This window comes from Entamoeba histolytica, genomic scaffold (assembly GCF_000208925.1).
Source record: "Entamoeba histolytica HM-1:IMSS scf_1104750516897 genomic scaffold, whole genome shotgun sequence".
Taxonomy (NCBI): Eukaryota; Evosea; order Mastigamoebida; family Endamoebidae; genus Entamoeba; species Entamoeba histolytica.
The window spans coordinates 1-25,007 of NW_001914997.1; the positions used below are offsets into that span (position 1 = coordinate 1).

The 25,007-nt window shown below is 24.6% G+C and overlaps 8 protein-coding genes across 8 annotated transcripts, besides 3 other annotated features; 3 read left to right on the forward strand and 5 right to left on the reverse strand.

The window, feature by feature from the left end:
• The first annotated feature begins 3,742 nt into the window (after positions 1–3,742).
• Positions 3,743–4,246: a repeat region.
• A 246-nt stretch (positions 4,247–4,492) lies between these two features.
• Positions 4,493–5,005: a repeat region.
• Positions 5,006–6,289: 1,284 nt separating this feature from the next.
• Positions 6,290–11,098: a repeat region.
• Positions 11,099–11,453: 355 nt separating this feature from the next.
• EHI_040580 (uncharacterized protein) lies at positions 11,454–12,065 on the forward strand (the record flags this gene model as incomplete). The annotated part of the gene is made up of 1 exon (XM_646367.1): positions 11,454–12,065. The coding sequence occupies one exon, from the start codon at positions 11,454–11,456 to the stop codon at positions 12,063–12,065; it is 612 nt and encodes a 203-aa protein (XP_651459.1).
• Positions 12,066–12,156: 91 nt separating this feature from the next.
• EHI_040590 (uncharacterized protein) lies at positions 12,157–12,876 on the reverse strand (the record flags this gene model as incomplete). Its single annotated transcript, XM_646366.2, has 2 exons — positions 12,157–12,681; positions 12,730–12,876. 2 exons carry the CDS (start codon positions 12,874–12,876, stop codon positions 12,157–12,159), a joined length of 672 nt encoding a protein of 223 aa, XP_651458.2.
• Positions 12,877–14,609: 1,733 nt separating this feature from the next.
• On the forward strand, positions 14,610–15,875 carry EHI_040600 (Acid sphingomyelinase-like phosphodiesterase, putative; the record flags this gene model as incomplete). Its single annotated transcript, XM_646365.1, has 1 exon — positions 14,610–15,875. The coding sequence occupies one exon, from the start codon at positions 14,610–14,612 to the stop codon at positions 15,873–15,875; it is 1,266 nt and encodes a 421-aa protein (XP_651457.1).
• Positions 15,876–15,896: 21 nt separating this feature from the next.
• Positions 15,897–16,538, reverse strand: EHI_040610 (uncharacterized protein; the record flags this gene model as incomplete). The annotated part of the gene is made up of 1 exon (XM_646364.1): positions 15,897–16,538. One exon carries the CDS (start codon positions 16,536–16,538, stop codon positions 15,897–15,899), a length of 642 nt encoding a protein of 213 aa, XP_651456.1.
• Positions 16,539–16,732: 194 nt separating this feature from the next.
• Positions 16,733–17,518, forward strand: EHI_040620 (uncharacterized protein; the record flags this gene model as incomplete). Its single annotated transcript, XM_646375.1, has 1 exon — positions 16,733–17,518. The coding sequence occupies one exon, from the start codon at positions 16,733–16,735 to the stop codon at positions 17,516–17,518; it is 786 nt and encodes a 261-aa protein (XP_651467.1).
• A 73-nt stretch (positions 17,519–17,591) lies between these two features.
• EHI_040630 (uncharacterized protein) lies at positions 17,592–20,384 on the reverse strand (the record flags this gene model as incomplete). Its single annotated transcript, XM_646362.1, has 1 exon — positions 17,592–20,384. One exon carries the CDS (start codon positions 20,382–20,384, stop codon positions 17,592–17,594), a length of 2,793 nt encoding a protein of 930 aa, XP_651454.1.
• Positions 20,385–20,478: 94 nt separating this feature from the next.
• Positions 20,479–20,820, reverse strand: EHI_040640 (uncharacterized protein; the record flags this gene model as incomplete). Its single annotated transcript, XM_646361.1, has 1 exon — positions 20,479–20,820. One exon carries the CDS (start codon positions 20,818–20,820, stop codon positions 20,479–20,481), a length of 342 nt encoding a protein of 113 aa, XP_651453.1.
• Positions 20,821–21,229: 409 nt separating this feature from the next.
• Positions 21,230–24,907, reverse strand: EHI_040650 (uncharacterized protein; the record flags this gene model as incomplete). Its single annotated transcript, XM_646372.1, has 1 exon — positions 21,230–24,907. The coding sequence occupies one exon, from the start codon at positions 24,905–24,907 to the stop codon at positions 21,230–21,232; it is 3,678 nt and encodes a 1,225-aa protein (XP_651464.1).
• Between the last annotated feature and the right edge of the window lie 100 nt (positions 24,908–25,007).

Genomic DNA, 25,007 nt, shown 5'->3' on the forward strand with positions numbered 1-25,007 from the left:
AACATCACTCATTTATTCTATTTCTTTCCATTTCATTCTATTTTCTTTATTCTTGTTGTTATTTTATTTAGTTCATCTTTTATCATTTGTCATTTCTTGTTTATTCATGTTTGTTGTATATTTTATTATTATTATTTATTTATTTTATGTTGTGTTATTCTTATTTATCTTTCTTATTATGTTTTGTTTATTATTGTTTAAATAGAAAATAAGAAGAAGAATAAAATAAAGAATAAGAAATAATAACATAAATATGTTGATGTATTTTATCATTTCTTTATTTGTTTCTTATTCTTATTTCTATTATCTTATTCATTTGATTCATAATGAATTAATTCAATGAAATGATACAAATAAATTGTTTATTCATTTTATTTTATTTCTATTTCTTTCTTATTTCTTTTCTTATTTATTAAAAACACCCTCATTGGGTGTGAAAATTTCAAATGAAGTAAAATAAATCAACATTGAATTATCTCCATTTTTAATTCACCATTTCATTCATTGGCAGATGAATGAAATGGCTGTTCATATTCTTCATTGATTTGTTTTTATTCTTTTTTAGTTCATTTTCAATTAATTCCAGATTGAATCATTTCATTTCAATTACTATAATTCGTTTTGGTGTGAAACGATTTGGATATTCTTTTCCACAAAGTGCATTTGATATTCCTTTATATGAAAATGAACGTTGAATACAATATGATTTTATTTTATTATTTTCTTTACAAACACGAATATCCCATCCACATCCAAATGTAAACAAAATATCATCTGATTGATTAAATAAACAAAATGCACATTGTGGTTGTTTAATATCAAATTTCTTCATTCTTTTCATTCTTCCATTTGATTCTAATGAAAATACAAATGATTGTGAATCATTTATAAAACCACCAACTTTATCAATTTTAGAATTAACATATCCTCCAAATTTATTTCCTTTTGTATCTTCAATAATAATTGTTATATGTTCTTTATTCATTATTCTTTGATCAAATACTGATGTATTTTTATTCCAACTATCTTTAGCTGAATCAAATAGTATACTATTTATTCTTTTTTCTGTCCATTCTTCTATTTGTTTGATATACACCTCTTCCATTTTAATTTAATTTGATATTTATAAGTTCAAAATATGGATGTTTAAATAGTTAATACATGTTATTAACGTCAAGTCAATCATTATTTTTATCATCATTCTATTTTATTAAACATCATTCATTTTTATTTTATAATAACAATAAATATATAATAATATTAATAATATAATAATAATAAAATTATAATATTGTTATTTTCTATAATTAGTTTGTTTTATTTTTAGTATTTTTTCATTTTTTTGTAAAATAAGAAAAAAAATTGAAGAGAAGAAAATTCAATTCGGTTTTATTTTTATTTTATTTATTGTTTGTTGTATTTATTTTATCAACATTACTTCAATCAATTAATTTAATAATGATAATAATGATAAATAAAAATACGATAATAAAATAAGAATAAGAAATAAATTAAGAAAAAGAAATGATATAATTATTATAAATACACAAGGAATAAAAGAAATAAAAAGAAATAAAAATCAAATAACCAATTATATTAAATAACAACATAATAAAAGAAATAATCAATATTTTATTTATTAAAATATTTAATACGAGAAAATATCAATGTTGTTAATAATTTCTTTTTGTTTATTGAAGATGAAATAATAAATAGTTTATTCATAATTCATTCTTTTATTTTGATTATTTAACAACATTATCATCATTCATTACAATTAATAATCCATAAATAAAAATATAATCATCGTGACTAAATAAATAAAAAATTAATTGTTTAATGTAAATTAAAATTTATAATAATAAATATATTTCAAAAAAATATGTGTAAAATTATTTAATCTTTTTTTAATTCAATCATAACATTACAAATTTATTTGTTTTTAATGATGTTTGTATTTCAAACTAATAAACAAAAACAAACTGATATGTTAAATTATCGATAAATTTATTCATTTATTTTTAAATATTTTCTATTTCCTTTAATTCAAAAAATACATTTTTATGTAAAATTAAATAAAAACATTATTAATAGAAAATCATTTAATAATAAAATATTGTTTATATAAAATTCGATAAATATTTTGTTGTTTTTCATTTAAATAAAATATAATGTGAAGAATATTTTAAAAATGTAAAATTTTAGTTATTTATTTCAAATGAAAATGAAATATTTTTAATAATAAATAACTTCAATTCTTCAAATGGATAAATAATTATGTTTAATTAGTTTTAAACGACTATTAACTAATAACATTCAATGAGTATTAAATAAATTAAATTATTTGTTAATTGAAATACAAGTGATTAAAAAGTACATTTTGTAAATTCAAAATGAAGAAGAATATTTTGAAAGAAAATAATAACGCAAAATCAAAAACTAAAGAGTCATAATGAGAGATATATATGATGAATAAGATGTATTTGTTATTGATATGCATGTATTATAATACAAAGAATGAATGAAAAGAATATATATGAATAAATAGTTGAATATATTAAAAAAGAACAAAAAGATCTTTAAATAATTAATATTATTTTGAATTTCAACAAAGTTTTCATAAAATAAACAAATAATGAATAAAATAAAACAGAATACATTGCCAATATCAGACATTTTGAGACATGTTTGTATCGTACTAATTAAATACTAATGTTATATTTATAAAGAAGTTCATTAAGAAAAGAAGAAAACAAAACTAGATAAATATCAACAAAAATGTTGGAAATTTTCATTAAAATAATTGAAAAATAATAAATTTCTAATGTATTTTAACATTTCAAAAAGTTCATCTTATTATGATAATGCAAAATCAGAAAATGAAATTGTAAGGATGTTGACATGGATAAGTTTATTAGCATCAATTAATGTAGAAGAAGTTAAAAAAGAGACACTGCTTATCATGGCATTACTGAAGAAAAAGATAAAAAAAGAACAAAACATTAAACAAGAAAGGAATAACCAAATAAATAAAAGAATGAAATACATAGAAGAAATTAGTTATAATATTTGAGAAGTTGAAAGAACTGAAACTAAATAAATTATTCTTCCTAAAAAAATCAACGGGAAGAAGAAAAAGAAGTGAAAGAAATAAATAGAAAACAAAATTGCCAAAATATTTGTGTTTGTAAAAGAAGAGATTGAATTTATTGATAAAAAGGAACTAGAAAATAATTTGTCAGTACTATTCACTATAAAGAAGAAACAATTAAAAAGATAATAAATATGTACAATGATTGAACATCATTAGAAAGAAGATATAATTCCATTTCTACAATACAATTTGATGAAATAATTTAAAAACTTAAATAAAATATATGAATTTTTATTTAAATTTATTTTGAATAAATTAATATAAAATATGATAGTTTATATTTTAAATAAATATTAATTTAAATAGAATAATTAATAAATGAAATAAATAATATAAGAAATATGAATGTTAAATAATGATTTATTCATTGAAACACTGATTATTTATCATTCTTTTTATTTCATTTTATTTAAATTAAAATATTCTTATTAATATTCATTTCATTAATATATTAATATTGATTGTTAATTAATTTGAAAGTACAACAAAAAAATATTTCTTTTTTTATTTCTTTTTCTTTAATTTCTTCTTTATTTATCATCTATTTGTTATTTCAACAACATCAAACAAACAAAACAATGCATTCTATGAAACATCGCACACAAACCCAGATACAGTTCATGTTTTGACACTATCTTCAGTTATTATCTGATTATGACAATGTATTTGAATAAGAAACATGTTAGGTAATGTTTCAAACGGTGCAGCAATTTATTATGGTTGAATATTACATATTGTAATGTAATACTAAGTATTTATTAAAAAAAAGAAATGAAGAAATATATATGAGTGTATTAACCAAGAAAAAAGATCTACTAGTGTGTGTCATAAAAGAAAAAGAAGTAAATGAAATTCATTAAAATTAAATCAGAAATCAAACAAAGTATTAAAAAGAAAATATAAACAGAAAGAACTTTGAAAGATTTTAATAAGAAGAAATAAAACAAAGAATTGTTTTTCTCATTTTCCTATAAAAACCTAAAGAATATGTTAAACAAAGAGATTATTCTTTAAAGAACAGCTCAAGGAGTCTCCACTGATCAAGAAAGAATATATGAAAATTCTATTTACACTTAATTAACCAATTTTTATTTATTTCATGTTATTTATGTGATATTTTAGAATTATTTCTTTTATCTTTTTCTTTCTTATTCTTTTGATATACTTTATTGATATTTTTATTTGTTGATTTAAATATTATTATTCGTTTATAACCAACAATTTCCATTTATTTTATTTCATATCCATTTTAAATAAAATTCTTATTTGTATTTCAAATGACAATTAAATAATTTATCAATAAACGAATAAATAAAGAATAAATAATTTAATTATAATAAAAGTAATTAATTAAGTGTTAAGATTTTTCATCTATTTTTCCTAACTTAGGGGAGAATAACCCCATCCATTCACTGTTTAAACAAAAAGTAATCTCTTTGTTGAATTTATCCTTTAGGTTTGTCTTGGAAAATGAGGAAAGTACTTCTTTGCTTTATTTCTTCCTATTAAGGTTTTTCAAATTTCTTCTACTTATTCCTTCTTTTTAAGCCTTTGTTTGTTTTTTACCTTAATTTTAAGGAAGTTCTTTTTTCTTATTTTATGAATGTGAGAAGGAATCATTTCATTACTACTATATTACTTTGACTAATCTTCTTTTAGTCTTACCCACACTTCAGCAGATCCTTATATTGCATCATGTAATATTCTACTATAATCTCTTGCTACACCCTTTGCAACATTCACTAATCCATTCCTAATTCAAAGGTACCGTCGTAACCAGACAATAACTGGGAGAGTCGAAGTTCGAATTTGTACTGGGTGTATGTGGTGTTTCAGACGTGCCACATTCGATCTAATAATGTAATATATTTTAAATAAATAAATGAACAAATAATAACAAGAAGACAAATATTCATTTTGTCATTCTTCATTAATATATTATCTTTAATATTTCTATTGACTTGATTGAAGGTATAAATGAATAAAAACGAATATTTAATTAATTAAAACAATTAAAATACTGTTAAAATATGTATATTTATAATTATAAATGATATTATCTATTTATACTCAATCTGAAATATTCATTCCGTGTTTTTATTGTATTAGTTTTATGATTATTCATTTTGCTATTTTATCAATTTATTTAATTAATGAAATGAAGAATAAAACATCATTATATATTATCATTCATTAAATTTAATACTCATTTTATTTCTTTTATAATATTAATATTATTGAGCTGATTATTTATTTCATTTTAATTGATTGATGTATGAGTATTTCTCATTCATATTTATTTATTTTTTGTTTATGAAAAGGCGTTGAATGATATTTCAACAAGAAGAGAATTATTATAACAATAAAAATGAATGATAAAATAATTTAATATGTAGATTAATAAAGAATAGAGTGTTGTATTAATTGAATCAACATAACAAATCAAAATGTAAATAAATGAAATATTCATATAATTAAATTAAAATGAATCATCATTCTTATTCATTTGTTATTTGTATTATTCATTTGAATATATAGAAATGAATAGAAATAATATAATAATCCTATTCTAAGAAATGTATAATAATAAATTCTACAAATAATAGAAAGAATAATATAATACCAAAAAATAAAAAATACAGAAATACAAATGATAGTTCATTTCTTATTAAATAAAGACACGTCATTTTCAATTTATGATAATTCAAAATAATATAAAATTAAAAGTGATAAAATAATATCAATAAATAACGTTGAATGAAAGTATTGAGCACAAAAATAAGCAAAGAAATAATGCATCTAAATAAATTACAAAAATGAAAAAAGAAGCAAAGTATTTTGCATTATTAGAATTTTCCATTTTATTATATTTTGCTTCTAAAAAAAAATAAAAATGTATGATAAATACAGAATCTATAAATATTTATGTATATTTATATTTTATAATCACTTGTGTTCAATTTGTATGAAATATCAATGAAATAGTTGATTTGATGAATCATATTTACTTATGTATATTCTTTTTATTCTTTTATTATTATTATATTTATATATTTTCTTTTTATCATTATTTCTCTTATTATATTATTATATGTCATCTTCTTACTTCAATTGAACAGCACCAAAATACCACTAAGATTTTATCAACAAAGTTACCCAACAAGAAATAGAGTTAAAACCCCGCATTAGAAACCATAATTATAATAATCACTATCAAAGGAACAATGGTCATAAAATGTTCAATAACTACTACTATAAGAAGCACTATCACCCTAATAACACTTTCAATGAACATCAAAATACTCAGGTTATTACAGAAAATACTATAACAAAAATTATTATAAACCTAGAAGAAAGGTTAACAAGTATTATCATCGAAATGAACGGTTTGGAAGAAGAAGATGTAGATATAAGAATAAAGAATATTATAAGAAAGAACAAGGATGGAAGAATAAAAGGAAAGAAGAAAACACAAAAACAATACAAAAATGGATGAAAAGATTTGAAGAATTAGAGAGACTAGTTAAAGAGAAGTTGGAGATAACAACAGAGGTAAAAGAAGAAGAAACACCAATGGAAATAGTAGAAAAGCAAGAAGAAATAATGCAAGAAAAAGAGAATAAAGAGAATAAATAAAAACAAGAAGAAGAGAAACAAATAATAATAGAAAAGTGTGAAGAAGAAAAAGGAAAAATTACTAAAGAATTTGAGGAAGAGATAATGAAAATGAAGATAACATTTGAGAAAGAAAAAAAAAGAGTTAGAAATGATGATGAAGAGCAAAGAAGAAGAAATACAAAAACAAAAAGAGATAAAGAATAATGAGAAAAAGGAAGAACAAGAAGAAGCTAAAAAGAGAGAGCAAGAAATAGAAAGACTAAAAAGCACACATACTATAGAAATATATAGAAAAGAAGAAAAATCAGAACACTTAAAGGAAAACTTGAGAAACAAGAAAAAGAGAAAGAAATCCAAGAGATTAAAGAAAAGAAAGAGAAAGAGATTAAAGAAATCAACAAAAAGAGAGAAGAAGAAATAAAGAAAACAAAAGAAAAGATAGACAAGATTAAAGAAGAAATGGAGAAATTAGAAAGATGAAAGACAAAGAAAAAGAAAAAGAAGAAAAAGAAAAAGACAAGATAATAGAAGAAGAAAGGAAAGAAAACATAGAAAATGAAGAAAGAAGGAAAAGCAACGAAAAAGAAGAAATGAAGGAAAAGGTAGAAGAGAAGAAAGGAATAGAGAACAAATATCTACAAGGACAAATTGATAAAAGTATGATAGAAAGTAAAGTAATGAAAGAAAGAAGGAAAACACAAATACTAATAAATGGAATAGAAAAAAGATGAATAAACGTAGAAGAAATATTTAAAGAACAAGAAGATGGTGATGATGATGAGGAGGAGGAAAGAAATTTCCAAAAACAGAAGAAAAGAACAAGGATGAAAGAGACAGAACAAGGGACAATTATACGACGAGCATCATCAGTGACAGAAACGATGAATATAATATGGAAAGAACAGAAGAAGATGATCATAATAGAAGAAGAACAAGAGAAGAAAGAAGAGGAAGAAGTGAAGCAAGGAGAAGAGAAGAAACAGAATTAAAGAAGAAAGAATATATTTGTTATGGAATTAATATAATGAATATTAAATTAAAAATGAAATTAAGAAAAGAAGAAATAAAAAGAATATTAGAAGAATATAATATTGATATTACAATCGAAGAATATATAAAAACAGTTAAAAGAAGTAAAGGGATTAAAAAAGAAAACATAGAATACATTAATAATAAAGTAGATGACATGACTAAAGAAGAAGATAATATAGAAAATGGAAAGATTAGAGAGATTATTAGAAAAAAAGAAGGAAGAGATTGATGTAGAATACATAGAAGAGTTAATAAAGAAAAGTAAAAGAAAAGAAATCAAAGAGTGTATATACATTGAATATTATTTCAATAAAGAAGTATATGAAGAGATAATAAGATATATTGATGAAAAATGGGAATGGAAAGAAGGAGGTATTAAAGAGATACAAGAAGACGTTTACAGAATAACATACATAATAAAGAAGTATTTAGAAAACAAATTCATAGGATTTAAGAAAGAATATGAAGTAGTAATACAAAGCAAGATAAATAAACTAAAAGACATGCTAATAAGAGGAAACTATAAAAAGTTAAGAAGGATATTAAGAATAAGAAGAATGATAGAAGAAAAGATAAGGGGAGAAGTAAATGAAGAAATAAAACAATTAGAATATTTAAAAGAAATGAGGAAAAAAAGAAGTAGACTTAAACAAAAGTAAAAGAACCAGAATCTACAGAAACAAAATCATGAGTACTACTTGAAAGAAATAAGAAAGGAAATAGGAAGAGAAGAAAAACCAAGTGAAGAAGATACAAAAGAGTTTTTGAATAAGATATATAACAGAAGAAAAAGAATAAAGAAAGAGAATGAAAGAATAAAAGAGACAATTGAAGAGAGTAATAGAAGGAATTTGAAAAGAATAATAATCACAAAAGAAAACATAGAGAATGTGATAACAAGAATACCATCATGGAAAGCACCAGTGATTGACAGCATTCATGGATACTACTGGAAAAGATTGGAGAGTGTTAGAGACAGATTAGTTATAGTGTTTAATGAATGGTTAGACACTCCAGAAAATATTCCAACAGAAATGCTAACAGGAAGAACTATTCTAATATACAAAGGAGGATAGCAAAAAAGCAGAGAATTATAGACCAATAACATGTCTTAATGTAATAATGAAAATCTTCACTTCAATCATAAAGAGAAAGATAGAAGAACAACTAGCAAATAATGAATATAAATACCAAATTAATAAGAGTTAATATGGGAATAAGAAAAGAAGTCTAGCAGCAAAAGAAGTATCATACGTTTATTAGAAAGAAATGAAAGAGAAGTACAGAAGAAAAGATATTTAGAATCATTCTATGACATTAAAAAAGCATATGATACAGTTAATCATGAATGGTTAGAAAATGTATTAAGATACTTCAAAATATCATTTCAAATAACTGAATTAATAAAGAGTATGAGTAGTAGATGGAGAATAAGAATAGTATATGGATATAAAGAAGAAATAGGAGAAGTTAAAATAAAGAATGGTATATTACAAGGAGATTCTCTTTCACCACTCCTATTCATATTACAAATGAATATCATTTCTGATGTTATTGATAAAACAAATGAGAAATGAATAAAAGTGACACACGTACTATACATGGATGATATTAAAGTAACAAGTGAAACAAAAAAAAGGAATGGAAATGGTGCATAAAAATATAATAGAAACAATAGAAGTAATAGAAATGGAAGTTAATGTAAGTAAAAGTGGAGTAATGAAGAAAGGGAATATAGAAATACCAGATAATATGAAAAACATTCCAATAGTAGACTCACAACATCCATATAAGTATTTAGGTGTTTATCAATTTACAAGAAATGATGATTTGGGATGCATAGAAAGAATAAGTAAAAGTGTAGAAGAAGGAATAAAAGAAAACAATAAAGGGAATGACAGTAGTATGAATTATATCAACCGAATTAATACAGAATTAATTCCTAAGTTCACATATAGTACATTTGTAGTTAAATAACCAATTATGAAGCTGATAGAAATAGATAAAATGATAAGGAGAGAAATGAAAGAAAGATTAAAGGAGCATGAATGTGTAGTAGCAGATTATAAGTAAACAGAAATAAAATGGGAGATGGATTGAAAAACATTAGAGATGAATATGCAATTAAATTAATAAGAACTATTTTATATTACACATAGAAAAGAGGAGATAGAATAGGAGACATGATACGAATAAATGAAAATAAGAATGGAATGTTGAATAGATTGTGTAAAGCGTGTGGAAAAAGAATAAACAAAGAAGAATTTAGAAAAATAGTAACAACAGAAGAAAGAAGAAAATGGGATAAAAACAGAATAATCAAGTATGTGAGAGAAAAGTTTCGAGAAGAATATATCAATAAATGGAGAAACAAGAAAGTAAGTAGTGAAATATTGAAAGGATTTGAGGATAAAATGACTGAGCAGAAGAAAACAATTAAAGTATGGAAAGGATTTAATGTTATAAGAAAAGCATATATACAAATAAAGAAGATGAAAGAGAAAGCAACAAATGTAGGAGTAAGGAAAGCATGAATGAAACATGACATGAGATATGCAATGTGTCCAATGTGTAATAAGATAGCAACAATAGATCATATTCTTTTGAATTGTATAATCACTAAGAAAACACAAATGAATAAACATGATAGAATAGGAGAATATATATGGAGGAGATTAAAGATTAAATACCAATTATATGAAAACAAAGAAAAGATGAAGAAGAGAGAAGAAGAAAATACAAAGAAATTAATAATAAGGAAAAAAGAATTAGGAAAGAATGAAAGAAGAATAGAGAAAGATAAAATACTTATAGTTTAGAATCAAGAAGTAGTAAACAGAAGTGAAGACAAATTCATAAAAGAATAGATATTTATGTCAGAGACTTAAGTAAGAAAGAAGCAATGATTATAGATATGAGAATAGTAAGAGATAAAAACATAAGTAAAGCATTTACAGATAAGATTAATATGTATTTAAAACTACACGAAAATATAAGAAAGATAGAAAGATTAGTATGAGTAATAATTATACCAGTAGTAATAACAGTGAGTGGATTAATAAACAAAGAAACAGTTATATTACTAAATGCAGAAGGAATAGAAATACCAAGGGAAATAATGACAAGAGAGATTGTAATATCAAATATGAAAGATCTTATGAGATATTGTGGAGATCATTCTGGAGAATACAGCAATGTAGAAATACCAGAAGAAGAAGACTCTCAGGAGAGTGAAGGAAGGGAAGAAATTCTCACCTGAACAATAAGTTGAAAGGTATTAAACCTTAATTTAATATTTATTCTTTATTCTTGATAATGATTTGATGGTTTTCTGGTTGTGTTAATTTTACGTTTTAATAAAGGGATTAGACAATAAAAGTTTATTAAGATAGTCAAATGTAGTAGATATAAATTTACTTTTTAATTACTTCATTTCTCTTCTTTTCAGTTAAGATTATTCCAGAACAGTTTGGTGATGAAAATTTCAACAATACCTTATACTTATTATAACCAAATCAAATTTTAACATTCATATAAAAATTAACTAAAAATAATCTTTTTATTTTATCAAAAAGAAAAGGTTAAAATGAGATGAAAAGACATGACTATTTGAGAGAAGTTTTATACAAAGAAAATTCATTAACTCAAAATGGAACGAAAGCCACTAGTTGTTTATTATTCAAACTGTGATTCTGTTATAGGAGAAATAGCTCATAAACTTGCTCTTGACGTCAAAGGGGATATTTATGAAGTAAAGACAACTCAGAGAATTAAAAAATTAAGACTAAAACAAGATGGTAGAAAAACATTTAGTAAATTACCTGTTGTTTTTGACTTAATTGACTTCTCACCATATAATGAAATTTTTATTGGTGGTGAATGGGTTGGGAAACACTTAGTTGGTCCAATGAGACAATGGATCAACCAAAACAAGACGTTCATCCTTCGAGATGATATTCAACTTATTTTCTTTGGATTTGACAAGAAAGGAAGTAATATTAATAAAACATTCCAAGAGATGGTAGAATTACTTGGAGAGCCTTACAGAAGACTAATCATAACTCCAGAGGATTATCCATATCATAACTTATCAAGAAAGATCGGATATCATCAAAATGCATCTGAAGAAGATGAAAAGTATCTTGATAACCAAATGACCAATTCTGACACTTCTCTTCTTGGAAAAGTTCCAATTAATAAAACAGGAAAGATGAGAACAACTCCAATGAGTGATCACGAACAGCATGTTCGTATGGAATAAATCCATTTATTTACTACTTAAAAATTCTTTTTCTGTTTTCTTGTTTTAGATTATGAAAATAATAAAATCATCAATCAAAAAATCAATTTGTTCATGCTGATTGGAATTCACCTAAACACTTAGTAAAGAAATATTCTCTGTGTCTAAATCTTAATACACAATTGATGAAATCGCACCTATGTCTAGAGTGTGAATGTTTAACTGATGTAAACAGACAAATCATTACTGAGTCATTTTCTTGTTCTTCAGAACTTTCATCGTCTGATAATGAGCCACTATCATCATCATCATCCTCACTCTCAACATTTTCAATGACAGGTGGGATAGTTGCTACTGGTTGTTGAATAATTGGCTCTGTAATAGTTATAGGCATTATTGGTTTTTCTTCTTGTTGGACAAAAGAGCCATGATATGGGTCATTTGTTGTTCTATCACCTGAAAGAAGTGGGAAGCTATGTTGAGGATGTGTAATTGAAAATTGTTGATTTTGTAAACTTTGAACGTGTTGTGTGTATAAGTCATTAGACCCATATTGGTCTAATGGTTGTTGGTATTGAGCTTCTTCTGTTTCATCGTCGCTCTGATTTTCAAGTTCTTCACATTGACTTTTCCATAGCTATATTATCTTTAAATATAGTTCTTCCCTTTGTATTAAAAAACAAACTCTTTTAAATGTATCAATTTGTTCAACATCAAAACCATGTGCTTTTAATCGTTCTTCCATTCGGCTCATTACTTTCTCAATTACTGTATCATAAAATTCATGTGCAGGACTAATAGACATTGGTATTGAACGCTGTTGATAACTCATTTGTTTATGGCTAAACATGAGTAAATTTTGTTTTTCCTTTTTTTGAGATTTAGGGTTTTTATAGCTATTCTATTTTTATACTCATTCATTTTTCTTTTTTAGTGAATCTTTTTAAAGTTTTTATTGCTTTCTATTCTTAAAAAAGTAAAAATTTTCTTATCAACAATAAACTATAGAATGTACAATATCCATACACATATTTTGTTTACAAGAAAAATGCCAATTCCAAGAAAATTAACATTCAAAAACATAATGTATATTTAAATCGTATTAAAATAAAATCTAATTATAATATATTTATAGAAATATCTTTTTATGTTAATAGTAATCAATCTAACTAATTAGTATTAAACAACCAAACTTTCAGAAATGATGCTGTGGCACATGAAACTATAGTACGTTTAGTGGTCTGTTTCATTTGTATTAATATTTTTTTACATTATTTTTTTTTGTTCAGTATTGTTAGAGATTAAAGAATAAATTTTTTACAGTTTTAACTTATATATTATTCGATTCAATAAGTGTTTTCAGTTATTACTGGATATAAAGAAACAAAAAATAAAGTTAGTTGTGAAAATTATTTAATTAAAACAATATAGATATATAAATATTTATATTGAAGATGAAGAAATTTTAAGTATTAGAATTGAAGTTAGTGTTTTTTTGATTATATTAATCCATTAGTTTTAATGCACAGAATAATTTATAGTGATCTAGACTAAAACATTAAGAGTATTTGAATAATCTTTCTTCTTTTATAATAGATTAATTGTTTAATATTTGTTATTTGATTATTTAGACATAAAAAAGTTATTTATAGAATAGTTTTGAAACGTGTTAATATGTTAGATGAAATTGAATGTTCATTGTTACGTTTCTCTAATATGTGAATGAATTACAAAGAAGTATAGAAAGTACAATTAATACTTGTAGACATAATTTTTTTGATAAATTCATAATAGTAAACTGAAGTTGAATTAAAAACAAAAACCTTAAAATTTTAAATTCTTTATGGTTTATTAGAATTAGTTTATGTTCTGTTTTATTTATAAAAATAAGAGTGTTATTCTTTATCTATAAACTGTAAAATTAGAAGTATTGCTATTTTTATTATTCTTTATTAACTGTCATAAATATATGTCATTATTAATATATTGACAATATACTTTTGTTCATCATCACAATTATTCTTCTATAATATTTGTGTCAAAAACTATAACGCTTTCCATGATTCAAAAGAATAAATGTACGACACAATGCCTTCTTCTAACCAACAATAAGTATAATTGAAAGGGAGTAATTAAATAAGAAAAAAAAAATAGAAAGATAGTATTTATTTAATTTATTAATTTATTAACTAACAAATGAGTCAAACAAATAACAAAGAACTAAAATGAAAGGTCAAAAATTTAATTAAAAGAATAAGAAAAGACTGTTTCATCTCATAAAAAAAGGAAAATAACGATTTGTTTTTATGCGTGGCAATGAATAAATATGTGTTATTTTTAGTAAACCAAAAAAGAAACAATCAATTTTTTTTTAAGAATCGAAATTAACTATTAAAGAATAGTTTTTGTGTAATAATAATTATTTTAAGATATACCCTATTTGAAATTCAACGTTGTAGAAAAAACTTTTCATAGTAATATGAAAGAAAAAGATTGGCTTGTCTCTTCGAAAAAAAAAGATATAACATCACCAGAACTAAAAATCTAAATAATTTCAACTCCCTTATGAGAGTAAATACCATTTTAGTTTTTATTTTAGTTGGTCTAACTCTTGGAAAGAAGGCTTGGATTGTTACTGACACTCACTTTGATGATTTGTATGCTGAAGGTAGTGCTGCTAAATGTTATACTGTCGATTGTTGCCATTCAGACTCAGTTCCAAGAAAGCATACTGAAGATGACACTGCTGGAAGATGTGGTAATTTTAATTGTTACCCTCCTTTAGACACAGTCACTTCATCATTAGACTATATTCGAGAACATAAATCTGAAAGTAACACTGTATTTTGGTTAATGGATGCTGTTCCTGGAGATGTTTTAAATCAATCAAATGCTATTAATCAAAATAGAATAAAGATGATGGCTGACCAGTTCAAGAAAAAACTTCCTGGATTTAATGTTTATCCAGTACCAGGAAATCATGATTACTTCCTTTCCAGTGAATGGGAATATCCACCTAAATGTCAATGGATGTTAGAATTTATGAATGAACAATTTAAAAATTGGTTATCTCCTCAAGCACAAGAAACCTTTAAAAAAGGAGGATATTATTCTGAGTTGATTGATTCAGGAATTCGTTTAGTTGCTTTAAATCTTGTTTATGTTGATAAATTTAGTATTCATTCAAAGAAATATAATGAACAAGACCCAGGAGATATGGTTGCCTGGTTTAATAAAACACTAAAACAATCAAAAGCTAATGGTGAAAAAGTTATTATTATTTCACATGAAGGAATTGGATTAAAGTCAAGTGGTCAGTTTGATTTAGAACCAGCATTTAATAATGACTTTACTTCATTAATGAAAGATTATAGTGATATTATTATTACTCATTTTGCTGGTCATTCTCATTACCAATCATTCAGAATTCTTCCTAATATTGAGAATCCATTTTATCATGTCATTCTTAATCCTGCTGTTACAACTTGGGGTAAAATTAATCCAAAATTTAGATTAGTTGAATTTGATCGAGCATCAGTTAAAGATTATACTACATTTGTTTTAGATATCAATGAATGTAATGCTGGTTCTTCAGGATATCCATGGAAGAAAGAACATAGTTTTAAAGAAACTTATGGAATAAATGATATGAGTACTGAAGGATTAAAAGAACTTTATAATAAATTACAGAATGACGATGCTTTATGGAGAACATTTATGCAATATTTTAAAGACTCAAGTTATAATACTTGTGATGGTAAATGTAAAAAAGGTCTTTTATGTGCTTTATCTCATTTGACAGAAGCAGAATATAAAGAATGCACTAAATAATTCAATTAAATTTTTAATTTTCTAATTTGTCCATTCATATTGGCTTTCAATAAAGTCATCTTTAGTAAAAAAATACATACATAACGCAATTACCATTTCAAAAACACATAGAAAACTACACCGTATTGCATTATGTTTAAAAAATGAGTTTAATGGATGAACTAATCTTTCAAAACATGTTGTACTTGTCTTTGGAATAGCACCACAATTATCAACATTTGATGCTAACCATCCACAACAATGATGTTTAAATTCAACTTGAACTAAATTATTTGGTGATATTAATCCATGGCTAGTTATATATCGTTGAGAATTAATTGATAATAATGCTACCATTAAGTAAAGAATAATTGGAATAAAACTACATTTAATTCCTAACATTTTATTATCTAATGATGTTGCAATTAATCTAATACATGCAAATATTAAACCAGTTATTGTTGCAACAACAATAAATGCACATTCATTAAAATAAAAGTCATGATAATATAAGTCTTGTAAAATTGGTAATAAAATAGCATATACTAAATAAAATAAACTCATTATTATAGAAATAATTTCTCCAATAAATAATATTTTATCTCTTTGGTTTCCTTGTTTATATCTATCAATAACTGTTTCAATGAATTGAATAACAATAGACTCATTCTGAAATACGTTCATTTTATATTTATAAGTTCATTTTATTTAAGTTTTATTTAATCCCACAAATTTAAATAACACAAAACTATCAACCCTAAACTTTTTTTATTGAGACAAGAAAAGGGAATTTTTGGACTTTCTCTTGTGACATTTTGACAATAGTCTTTTCTATTCAAAATATTTTTGTTGATCTAAGTCTTCATTGTCATATTTCAATGTTTAGTGAAAATTCATCATTACCTCAATCACCAGGATGTGCTTCTAAAATTACTAGACTCAGTGCTCTTAGTTGTTTTGCTTTTTCTGGTATTATTTTCTGTATCTTAAGTATAGTACTAGCATTATTTCCATTAAATCCTATCATTCAAAAATGGTACTTACCTATTCCTCAAGCAATTAATTCGATAGTAACAGATGCACATGTAATTTACCCAACAATAAAAGATATTCAAATGTTATCAAAAACAGTTATTCGTGGTGATGTTTTCTTCCAATTTGGGTTTGAAGAATTTAACAAGACTCTTGCTTTTGGGAATGTTATTATTGATAACCAAATTGATCCTATATTAAATCTTACAAACTCAACTATTTCTGGTATGACTGATTTTGTTAATGGAATTGCTGATTTCTTACATAAATTTCATATAAATTTTAATTTGACATTTGTACAGAATTTAAATATTATGAATAATATTTTACAAGAAGTTCCTTCTCAATTATCTCAAATGCAAATTCAAATGGAAAAAGCATCTATTGCAGGTGCTGCTTTAGGACAAGCAGTAGATATTATTGGAATGAGATTTGATAAATTTCATTCAGTTTGTGAAAATTTAACTTTAGTTGTAGATGATGTTTTCACAAATGTGGATATTATAATGAATCAATTAGATCAATTAGATCATTCTATTCCTACAATAATTATAATAACAAAATTAGTTGGTTGTTTTTTATTTGCATGGTTATCATTTATATCAATTATTTTATTCATATTTATTCTCTAATTGATAATATTCTTTTATTCTTATTAAGTTTGTTTTATATATTAAAGGTAAATATATTGTTAATATCTAAAATTCAATTAAAATAACAATTCATATCATTTATGAATTGTTGAGTTGCAAAAGAAAATGTTGGTAAATCTATTGCATTGGCAAATAATTGGGTTGTATCATTTTTTTGTTGTTCAGTTAGTTGTGGATGTTGTTGGAAGAATGAATGAAGAACAATATTAAATGATTGTAATAATGAAGGAGCATCAGCATCAAGAATATTATATAATAAATCAATAGTTTCTTCTTGTGAATGTTCATTTTTAATTAAAACATTTAACAATTGAATACAAAAAGTAACAGTATTAGCTTTAAATGTAGGATGAATGAATAGTTTTTTATTCATATTTAATTCAAGAACATTCTCAATTATTAATTTCACCAATTCAATATCTGGTAATGAAAATCCTTGTAATATCATTTGATTTATCATTCCAAAGAATTGATAATTCTTTGATAATTCTTCAAAATAAACATCACAAATACGGAAAAATAATAAATATCCTTCTCTAAAAATTGAGTTACCAATTGTTTTAATATTCATATTATTTACTATATCAACTGTTATTAATGAATAAGATTTCATAAGAATAGAAATATATAATGTATTTGATTTATTCTTATTTCTATATCTCCATTCTTTAACAAAGAAACATAATATTTTAATAAATAAACTTAATGATGAATTGCTATGTCTTTCATTTTCCTCAATTATCATTGAAATTTTACCATTAAAAATTTTAAATAATATTTCTATAAAATTACCTACACTTTGTTCATCCATAGCACTATGTAATTGAGTTAGTATATTATAATATAATGTTAATGTATAATGTAATAATTCAATATTCATTACAGGAAGTGTTTTTGGTAAAATATCATTCATTAAAGGATTTAATGGTAATAAAATCATTTGTTTATTCAAATTATTGAGGTCTTCTTTATTTTTAACAATCATTTGAATTGTTTTACAAAGGTCTCGATAATTATTAAATGTATTTGTTTGGAAACATTGCACTATTGGTTGAATAACATTTTCTTCAATAAGAAGTTTATACCCAGTTGCATTTTGTTCATAATTAGCTTGTTTAAAAATGCTATCAGGCATAGGTAATACTATAATATCACTCATTCCAGATATAACATATTTTCTTAACACCATTGGGAATTTATTAATAAATGATGTACCATTTCTTAATATTTCTTGAACAATTGGAATTTGGTATATCTCAGGTCTACATGCAAGTATTAATTCAAACAATAAATCTATTACTTTACTTGATACTTCAGTATTACTACATGCTGTTGCAATTTGAATAAATTGAATTATTAATTGGTTAATATATTGATTAGTTATCTGTGACTCATATTCATGTAAGCATGAGAAAAGAGTTCTTATTGCTGAATTTAATTTAATTACAACAGTACCTGCATCATTATTAGTTATTTGAGGAAGGATATTTAATATTTTAAACAATGGAGAATACATACTTTGAAGTTGTTCTAGATTCTCTATTTTATAAATTAGATTAGAATGTATTTCTAAAAATAAGTTACAAGTAGTTGCAATATCACATACATCACCTTCTGTATATAATTGTGGCTGTTTACTCATTATTATTTCAAATGAATGATTCATTGCTTCTAATATCAATGGTAGAACATATTGTCCTTGAAAATCAATTAAACTCATTAAAACTTGATATGCACTAAATATAAATACTTCAAATTCACTTTGTTCATCTCCTACTTTAGAAGTATCTAATAATTCAATTTGACTATATGTAGAACAAAATAATAGTGGTAATATTGTTTTACAACACTCTTGTGCTATTGGACCAAATTCATCTGCAACACATAAAGAATCCGCAATAGATGAATCAAAAAGTGCTCCCCATGCTTCAAACCACATAGAAACAGTTGTAAAATCATTTGTATGTGAAACAATGAAACTATTTAATGTTCTCGGTATTTCTAATAAAGAATCATCAAATGGAATTCTTGGAACACATACAGAAAATGTTTTCATTAGAAGATATAAAGCTGGTTGTGCTGGAACATCAGGTTGTTTTAAAAGATTTAATATTAATGCCATAACTGATATATGAAATTGTGGATTTGATGGTATTTTATTTGTTTGGAGATATTCTGTAAGACAATCTAATGATGGTTTTATCATTGATGGTGTCACAATTGTTTTCTCTAAAACCACAAAGAAATTAGATGCTATTAAAATATCTGTAGATACCCATCCAACATATTTACTCAATGAAACTAATGCATCTACTCTATTTTGAATAACCAAATTCACTAAAACCTTTACTACATCATTAGCTTCTTGTTCAAATGTAGTTTTAATCCATTGAATACGTTTACTAGGAACATGGTATTTTTTTGCAACAGTTCTATACTCTTCAGCAATAAATGAATATAATAAAATAGCTATTCCAATTGTTGCTTCATTATGAATGAAATTAGCAATATCTGAACATATAGTTTTTCCATTAAATGTCCATCTACTAACAGCACATAATAATACTGCAATTTTATTTGATGCCTCCCTACTTCCTATTGAATAATAATATTCTAATGTCTCTAATAATTTATTTTGCATTTGTTCTAAAGGTAGTTGTTGTGGTTTCATACAAACCCAATGATCAATTACAGTCAAACTAAACCAAGAAAATACTTTATCTTCATTTTTAATATTATTCATTGCCCAATTTAATCCATCAGTAGAACTAATGAAGTTATTGATGGTTTGTTGATTATTTTGAATGTTTCTTCCTTTAAAAAAATCTCTTATTATTTCCTCCATAATTTTTTTATTTGAAAAATAAGTTCTTTTTTAAGGGTTTGAAAAATTAAAACAAAAAAATTCATTTTTGTTATATAAAACGTAAAAAATTAAATTAATTACAACTTGGTAATGAAGATGGTGTTGATATTCTTATATCTTCTCCATATCGGTTTAATAATTTTTTAACAACTTCTCCAAAAGATTTATATCCTTTTTCTTCTTGAATAGCTTTAAGTTCTTTAAAGACTTGATGTGATACTCTGATTTTTGGATATCGTTGTTCTGGTTTGAGTTCTTTCAATTTTTGTGTTTCTCTTTTTCTTTCATTAAGTAGTTTTTCTTGTTCATCAATACAATTAAAGAATTGTTTAGTTATATGTTTATCATTTGTGTATGTTGGATGTACATAATATGTTGGATAGTCAACAAATGGATGGTGTGGTAATGAATGCATAATTGTTTTAGACTATTTCTCATAGTTTATTTTTTTGTTTAAATAAGGATTATCAAGTAAATTTCCAGCTACTAAATGTGGCAAATTATTTTTAAATTACTATTTGTTAAAAATAAAAGATAACCCAAAAATAACACATGACTTCTAAAACTTTGATTTGAACTTCCGAAAATGGTTAAAAGAGACAAAAAGAAATTTTCCCTCTGGTCCACTCTTTGTTATTCTATAATTCCAATACTTCCATTTTCATTTATTTTTTTATTTGGCTGTCTGTTCATATAAACAAAAATAGAATATATCTTAAATAACACTATACGTTCATTCTTTTTATATTTTTACTTTAAAATTAAATGAAATTACTCATTATGAAAGAAAAAAGTAAATTCTTTTTGTAGTTGAGTGAAATAATTTAAAGATTCCAGTATTGATCATCACGAGTTGAGGTATATGGATATTCAATCAAATTAACACTATGCTCTCCACATATTGGACATTCAGTGGCATAACAATTAAATTGTTCTTCTTCATCTTTAGCAAACATAATAGACTGGGTAACAGAACGAGCAAAAGGAGTAGGGTGTTGAGCAAACTCTTTTTTAATACAAAGAATATGGAAACAATGGGAACATGGGAACATAGCACCTCTAGACTGATCAATTGAACCATTTTTAAATTGATTAAAAATTGGTTCACCACAGAAATTACATCTCAATAGATTTAATTCTGTTTTAAAGTATTTCTTATGACGAGCAGTAGAGTTTTCAAAAAGGGCACTAGATCCACAAGATGTTTCAATTTCATTATTTAGTCTTTTTTGTTTTTTATCTTGGGTATCAACTGCATTCTTGATAACACCTTTAAACTCACCCAATTCCCAATCTAAAGGTAATAATGGTAATATCTCTTCTATTGGTATTTTATTTTTTGTTATTGTTTCATAAATTTTCTTTCTTTTGATTGCTTCATGTTCGGAAGATGATGTAATTAAAGATAAATATCCATTCATAGCTTTAAGATAATAATATTGTTTTTCATCTTCTCCTTTTATTTTAGATGGTAATTTAAGTAATAATGAAACATCTTCTTCAAATCGATCCATTTTATCTTCATAATTATAAGTTTGAAGTAACTTAATTCCATCATCAATTGCAGCTTCAAATCGTTGTTTTTGAAGATTCATAAACATAGATGATCGTGTCATCTCTTTATTCTTCAAAGCTCTAAGTGCACTATCATATTCAACTAATTTCCAATGTTCTTTTTCCTCTAAGAATGTTTTGATTATATCATCTTCAACTATACTTTCAGGTTCAACATACTTCCAAAAAATAAATTCAACAAGTGCTTTATCACTTCCATGTTTCTTTACAATTTCCTTTTTACTTAATAATTGATTAGCAAATTTTAAAGAGAAAGTTTGATCTTCATAAATAAGAAGTGTTGAATAGAAAATAGGATAATTGCTAGTATCTCTTTCTTCTAAAAATTCAATAAATTCTTGTGGTAATTTAATAAATAAAATACCAAAATATTTCTTCATTAACTCCTCTCCAATGTCTTTATCTCGTTTATTCATACATAAATTCTTTAAAAATTTGAAAGCTTCTTCATACATACTTCTTTCCATTAACCAACTTACTTTACCTTCATAATCTCTTGTACAATCACAATAAGTTGAATATGCTTCTTCTGAACCACAACTACGTACCATGTATCTAACAATTTGGGTATTAATTTTATCAACACCATCAAATTCTTTACTAAATAATACTTTCATTTGATTAAATACATTACTTACTTTCTCTGTATTATTTAATTTTTCTAATAATAATGATACACACCAACAATACAATACAGCACATGATATTTTCTTTCCTTTTATCTGTGATTCTTCATTTAATTGTTTAAACAATGTTCTATATAATTTATTTTCATCTACAATATCCTTTATTAATTTCTTAGTAAATGGCTCATCCTCCTTACCATAATTTAATGGCACAGTAAATTGATATAAACAAAACTCTGTTGCTACAAATAAAGTTTCTTCTTCTGCAGTGATATCAGCACACATAGTGATAGCCCCTCCTTCTAATTGTTCTTCACATCTTTGATCATGAATAAGAGAGTAACATTCTAAATGATCATTATAAAGATAGAATATATGATTTTGTGTTTGACAAGCCATAACAACATCTTTAATATTATCCTTTTTACTAATTTGAATTAATTCATTTCCTCTTAGTTCAAATACAATTCTACTTACAATACTACTTGACTGTGCTGGATTAACTGGATCAATTCCTTTCATCTTTCCTGATACCCAAAGAACATTAAATTTATTATTAATTTCTACATCTCTCATTAACGAGAAATATCCTGTTTCAGGATCAGTTTTTAAAGGCATAATAAGAATTGTTTCATCTTTAGCAATTTTTTTATTCTTATTAATTACAATCTTTTGTAAACAAGTTGAAGATGAAGCTAAAATAATGGTATTAACTGGGGTTTCTATCCAATCTAATCCATTAAATGGTGCCATTTCTCCACTAATTTTATTGTTATTAGCATATAATATCTCTGAATTTGATTTAAATGTATTTAGATCAATAACTAATTTAATTATTACTCTGTTTAATGTAGATAATAATACTTTAAGTTCTTTTTCATTACTTGTACTATTACTGTTAAATTTTATAGCAGTAATAATGTCATTAGCAGTGCCATCAGTTAAATTAGGAATTTTAATTTTTGTTGCTGAAATAAGGTCTTTACTTGTATAATATAATTCCCCATTTAATGTATACAATAGTAAATGATTTCCTGTTGGGTCAATAGCCCCTTTAATAATATTATGCTCTGATATATCTTTGATTAAATTAAATGTGAGTTTTTTTAATAAAAAGTGTTTCTCTTTACCAAGAATTAATACAGTTCCTTTTGCAGCACAAATACTTTTTATAGTTATTCCTCTATAAGAAATATCATGTGTTGATTTATCTAACCAACTATTTTCTATTTCATCTATATCAATTCCTTGTATTTGATTTCCAATTGCTTTAGGCTTAGGGAAAGATGGTCTAGTTCCTTTAATTGATGGAGCAGTTTCAGGTTGACCAAATGGATTATTATTAATTGATGAATTAGGTTCTCCAAATGGATTATTTGATGTAGGTTTAGGTGTAATAGAGATTCTAGGAGGCTGATCTTTAAATGATTTAGTTAATCCTTGTTTAGATGTAGAAGAAGTTAACTTTGGTGGTTCATCTCCAAATGGATTAGTTGAACTTGGATTAGGTGTTTTTGATTTAACAAGGATTTCTGATGATTCAAATGGATTAGAATATGTTGATGCAGATTCACCAAATGGATTACCCGATGATAGTCTTGTTGTAGAACTTGTCATTTTTGGTGGTTGATCTTCAAATTGTGTATTAGTAAATGAAGCTGTTTTAGAAGAGTGAGACTCTTGTGTTTGAGTAGCCTCAGTTTTTATATTATCTAATGTTGATGAATCTCCAAATGGATTTGTAGAATCTTCAATTGTAGAAGATGAGTCTTTAAATGGTTTATTTGAATTAACTTGCATAATTGTTCTTGGACTTTTAGAAACTGTTGGTTTGTCATTTGTAAGAAATGGGTTTGTACTATCAATTTGGGGTGTTGTTGGTTCACCAAAAGGATTTGTAGAAACTGTATTATTTTCAGAACGTGATACTGTTTTAGGACTTTTAGCAGGAACAGGAGTGTCATTTGTTAAGAAAGGATTATTGTTTTCCAAAGAAGGTTCAGAGTCAATAAATGGGTTTGATGAAATAGGCTTTGAACGAGGACTTTTTGACTGAGTAGGAATATCGTCAGTTAAGAAAGGATTAGTATTATGTGTTGTTGTTGATTCACCAAAAGGATTAGTAGAAGAGACTTTTGGACTTTTTGAAACAGTTGGTTTATCGTTTGTAACGAAAGGGTTAGTGTTATTTGTAATAGAATCAGAAGGATCACTAAATGGATTATTTGAAGTAGAAGGGAGAGTGTCTGATTCAAAAGGATTCGTATTAGATTGAGGTTCGTCTAAGAATGGGTTGCTCATATCAAAAGATAATTTTAAGATCTAAAGTATTTTTTCCTTTTAAGTAAATTTTTTTTTGTTCTGAATAATTTTTGTTATAGAAATTTTTGTTATACACTAT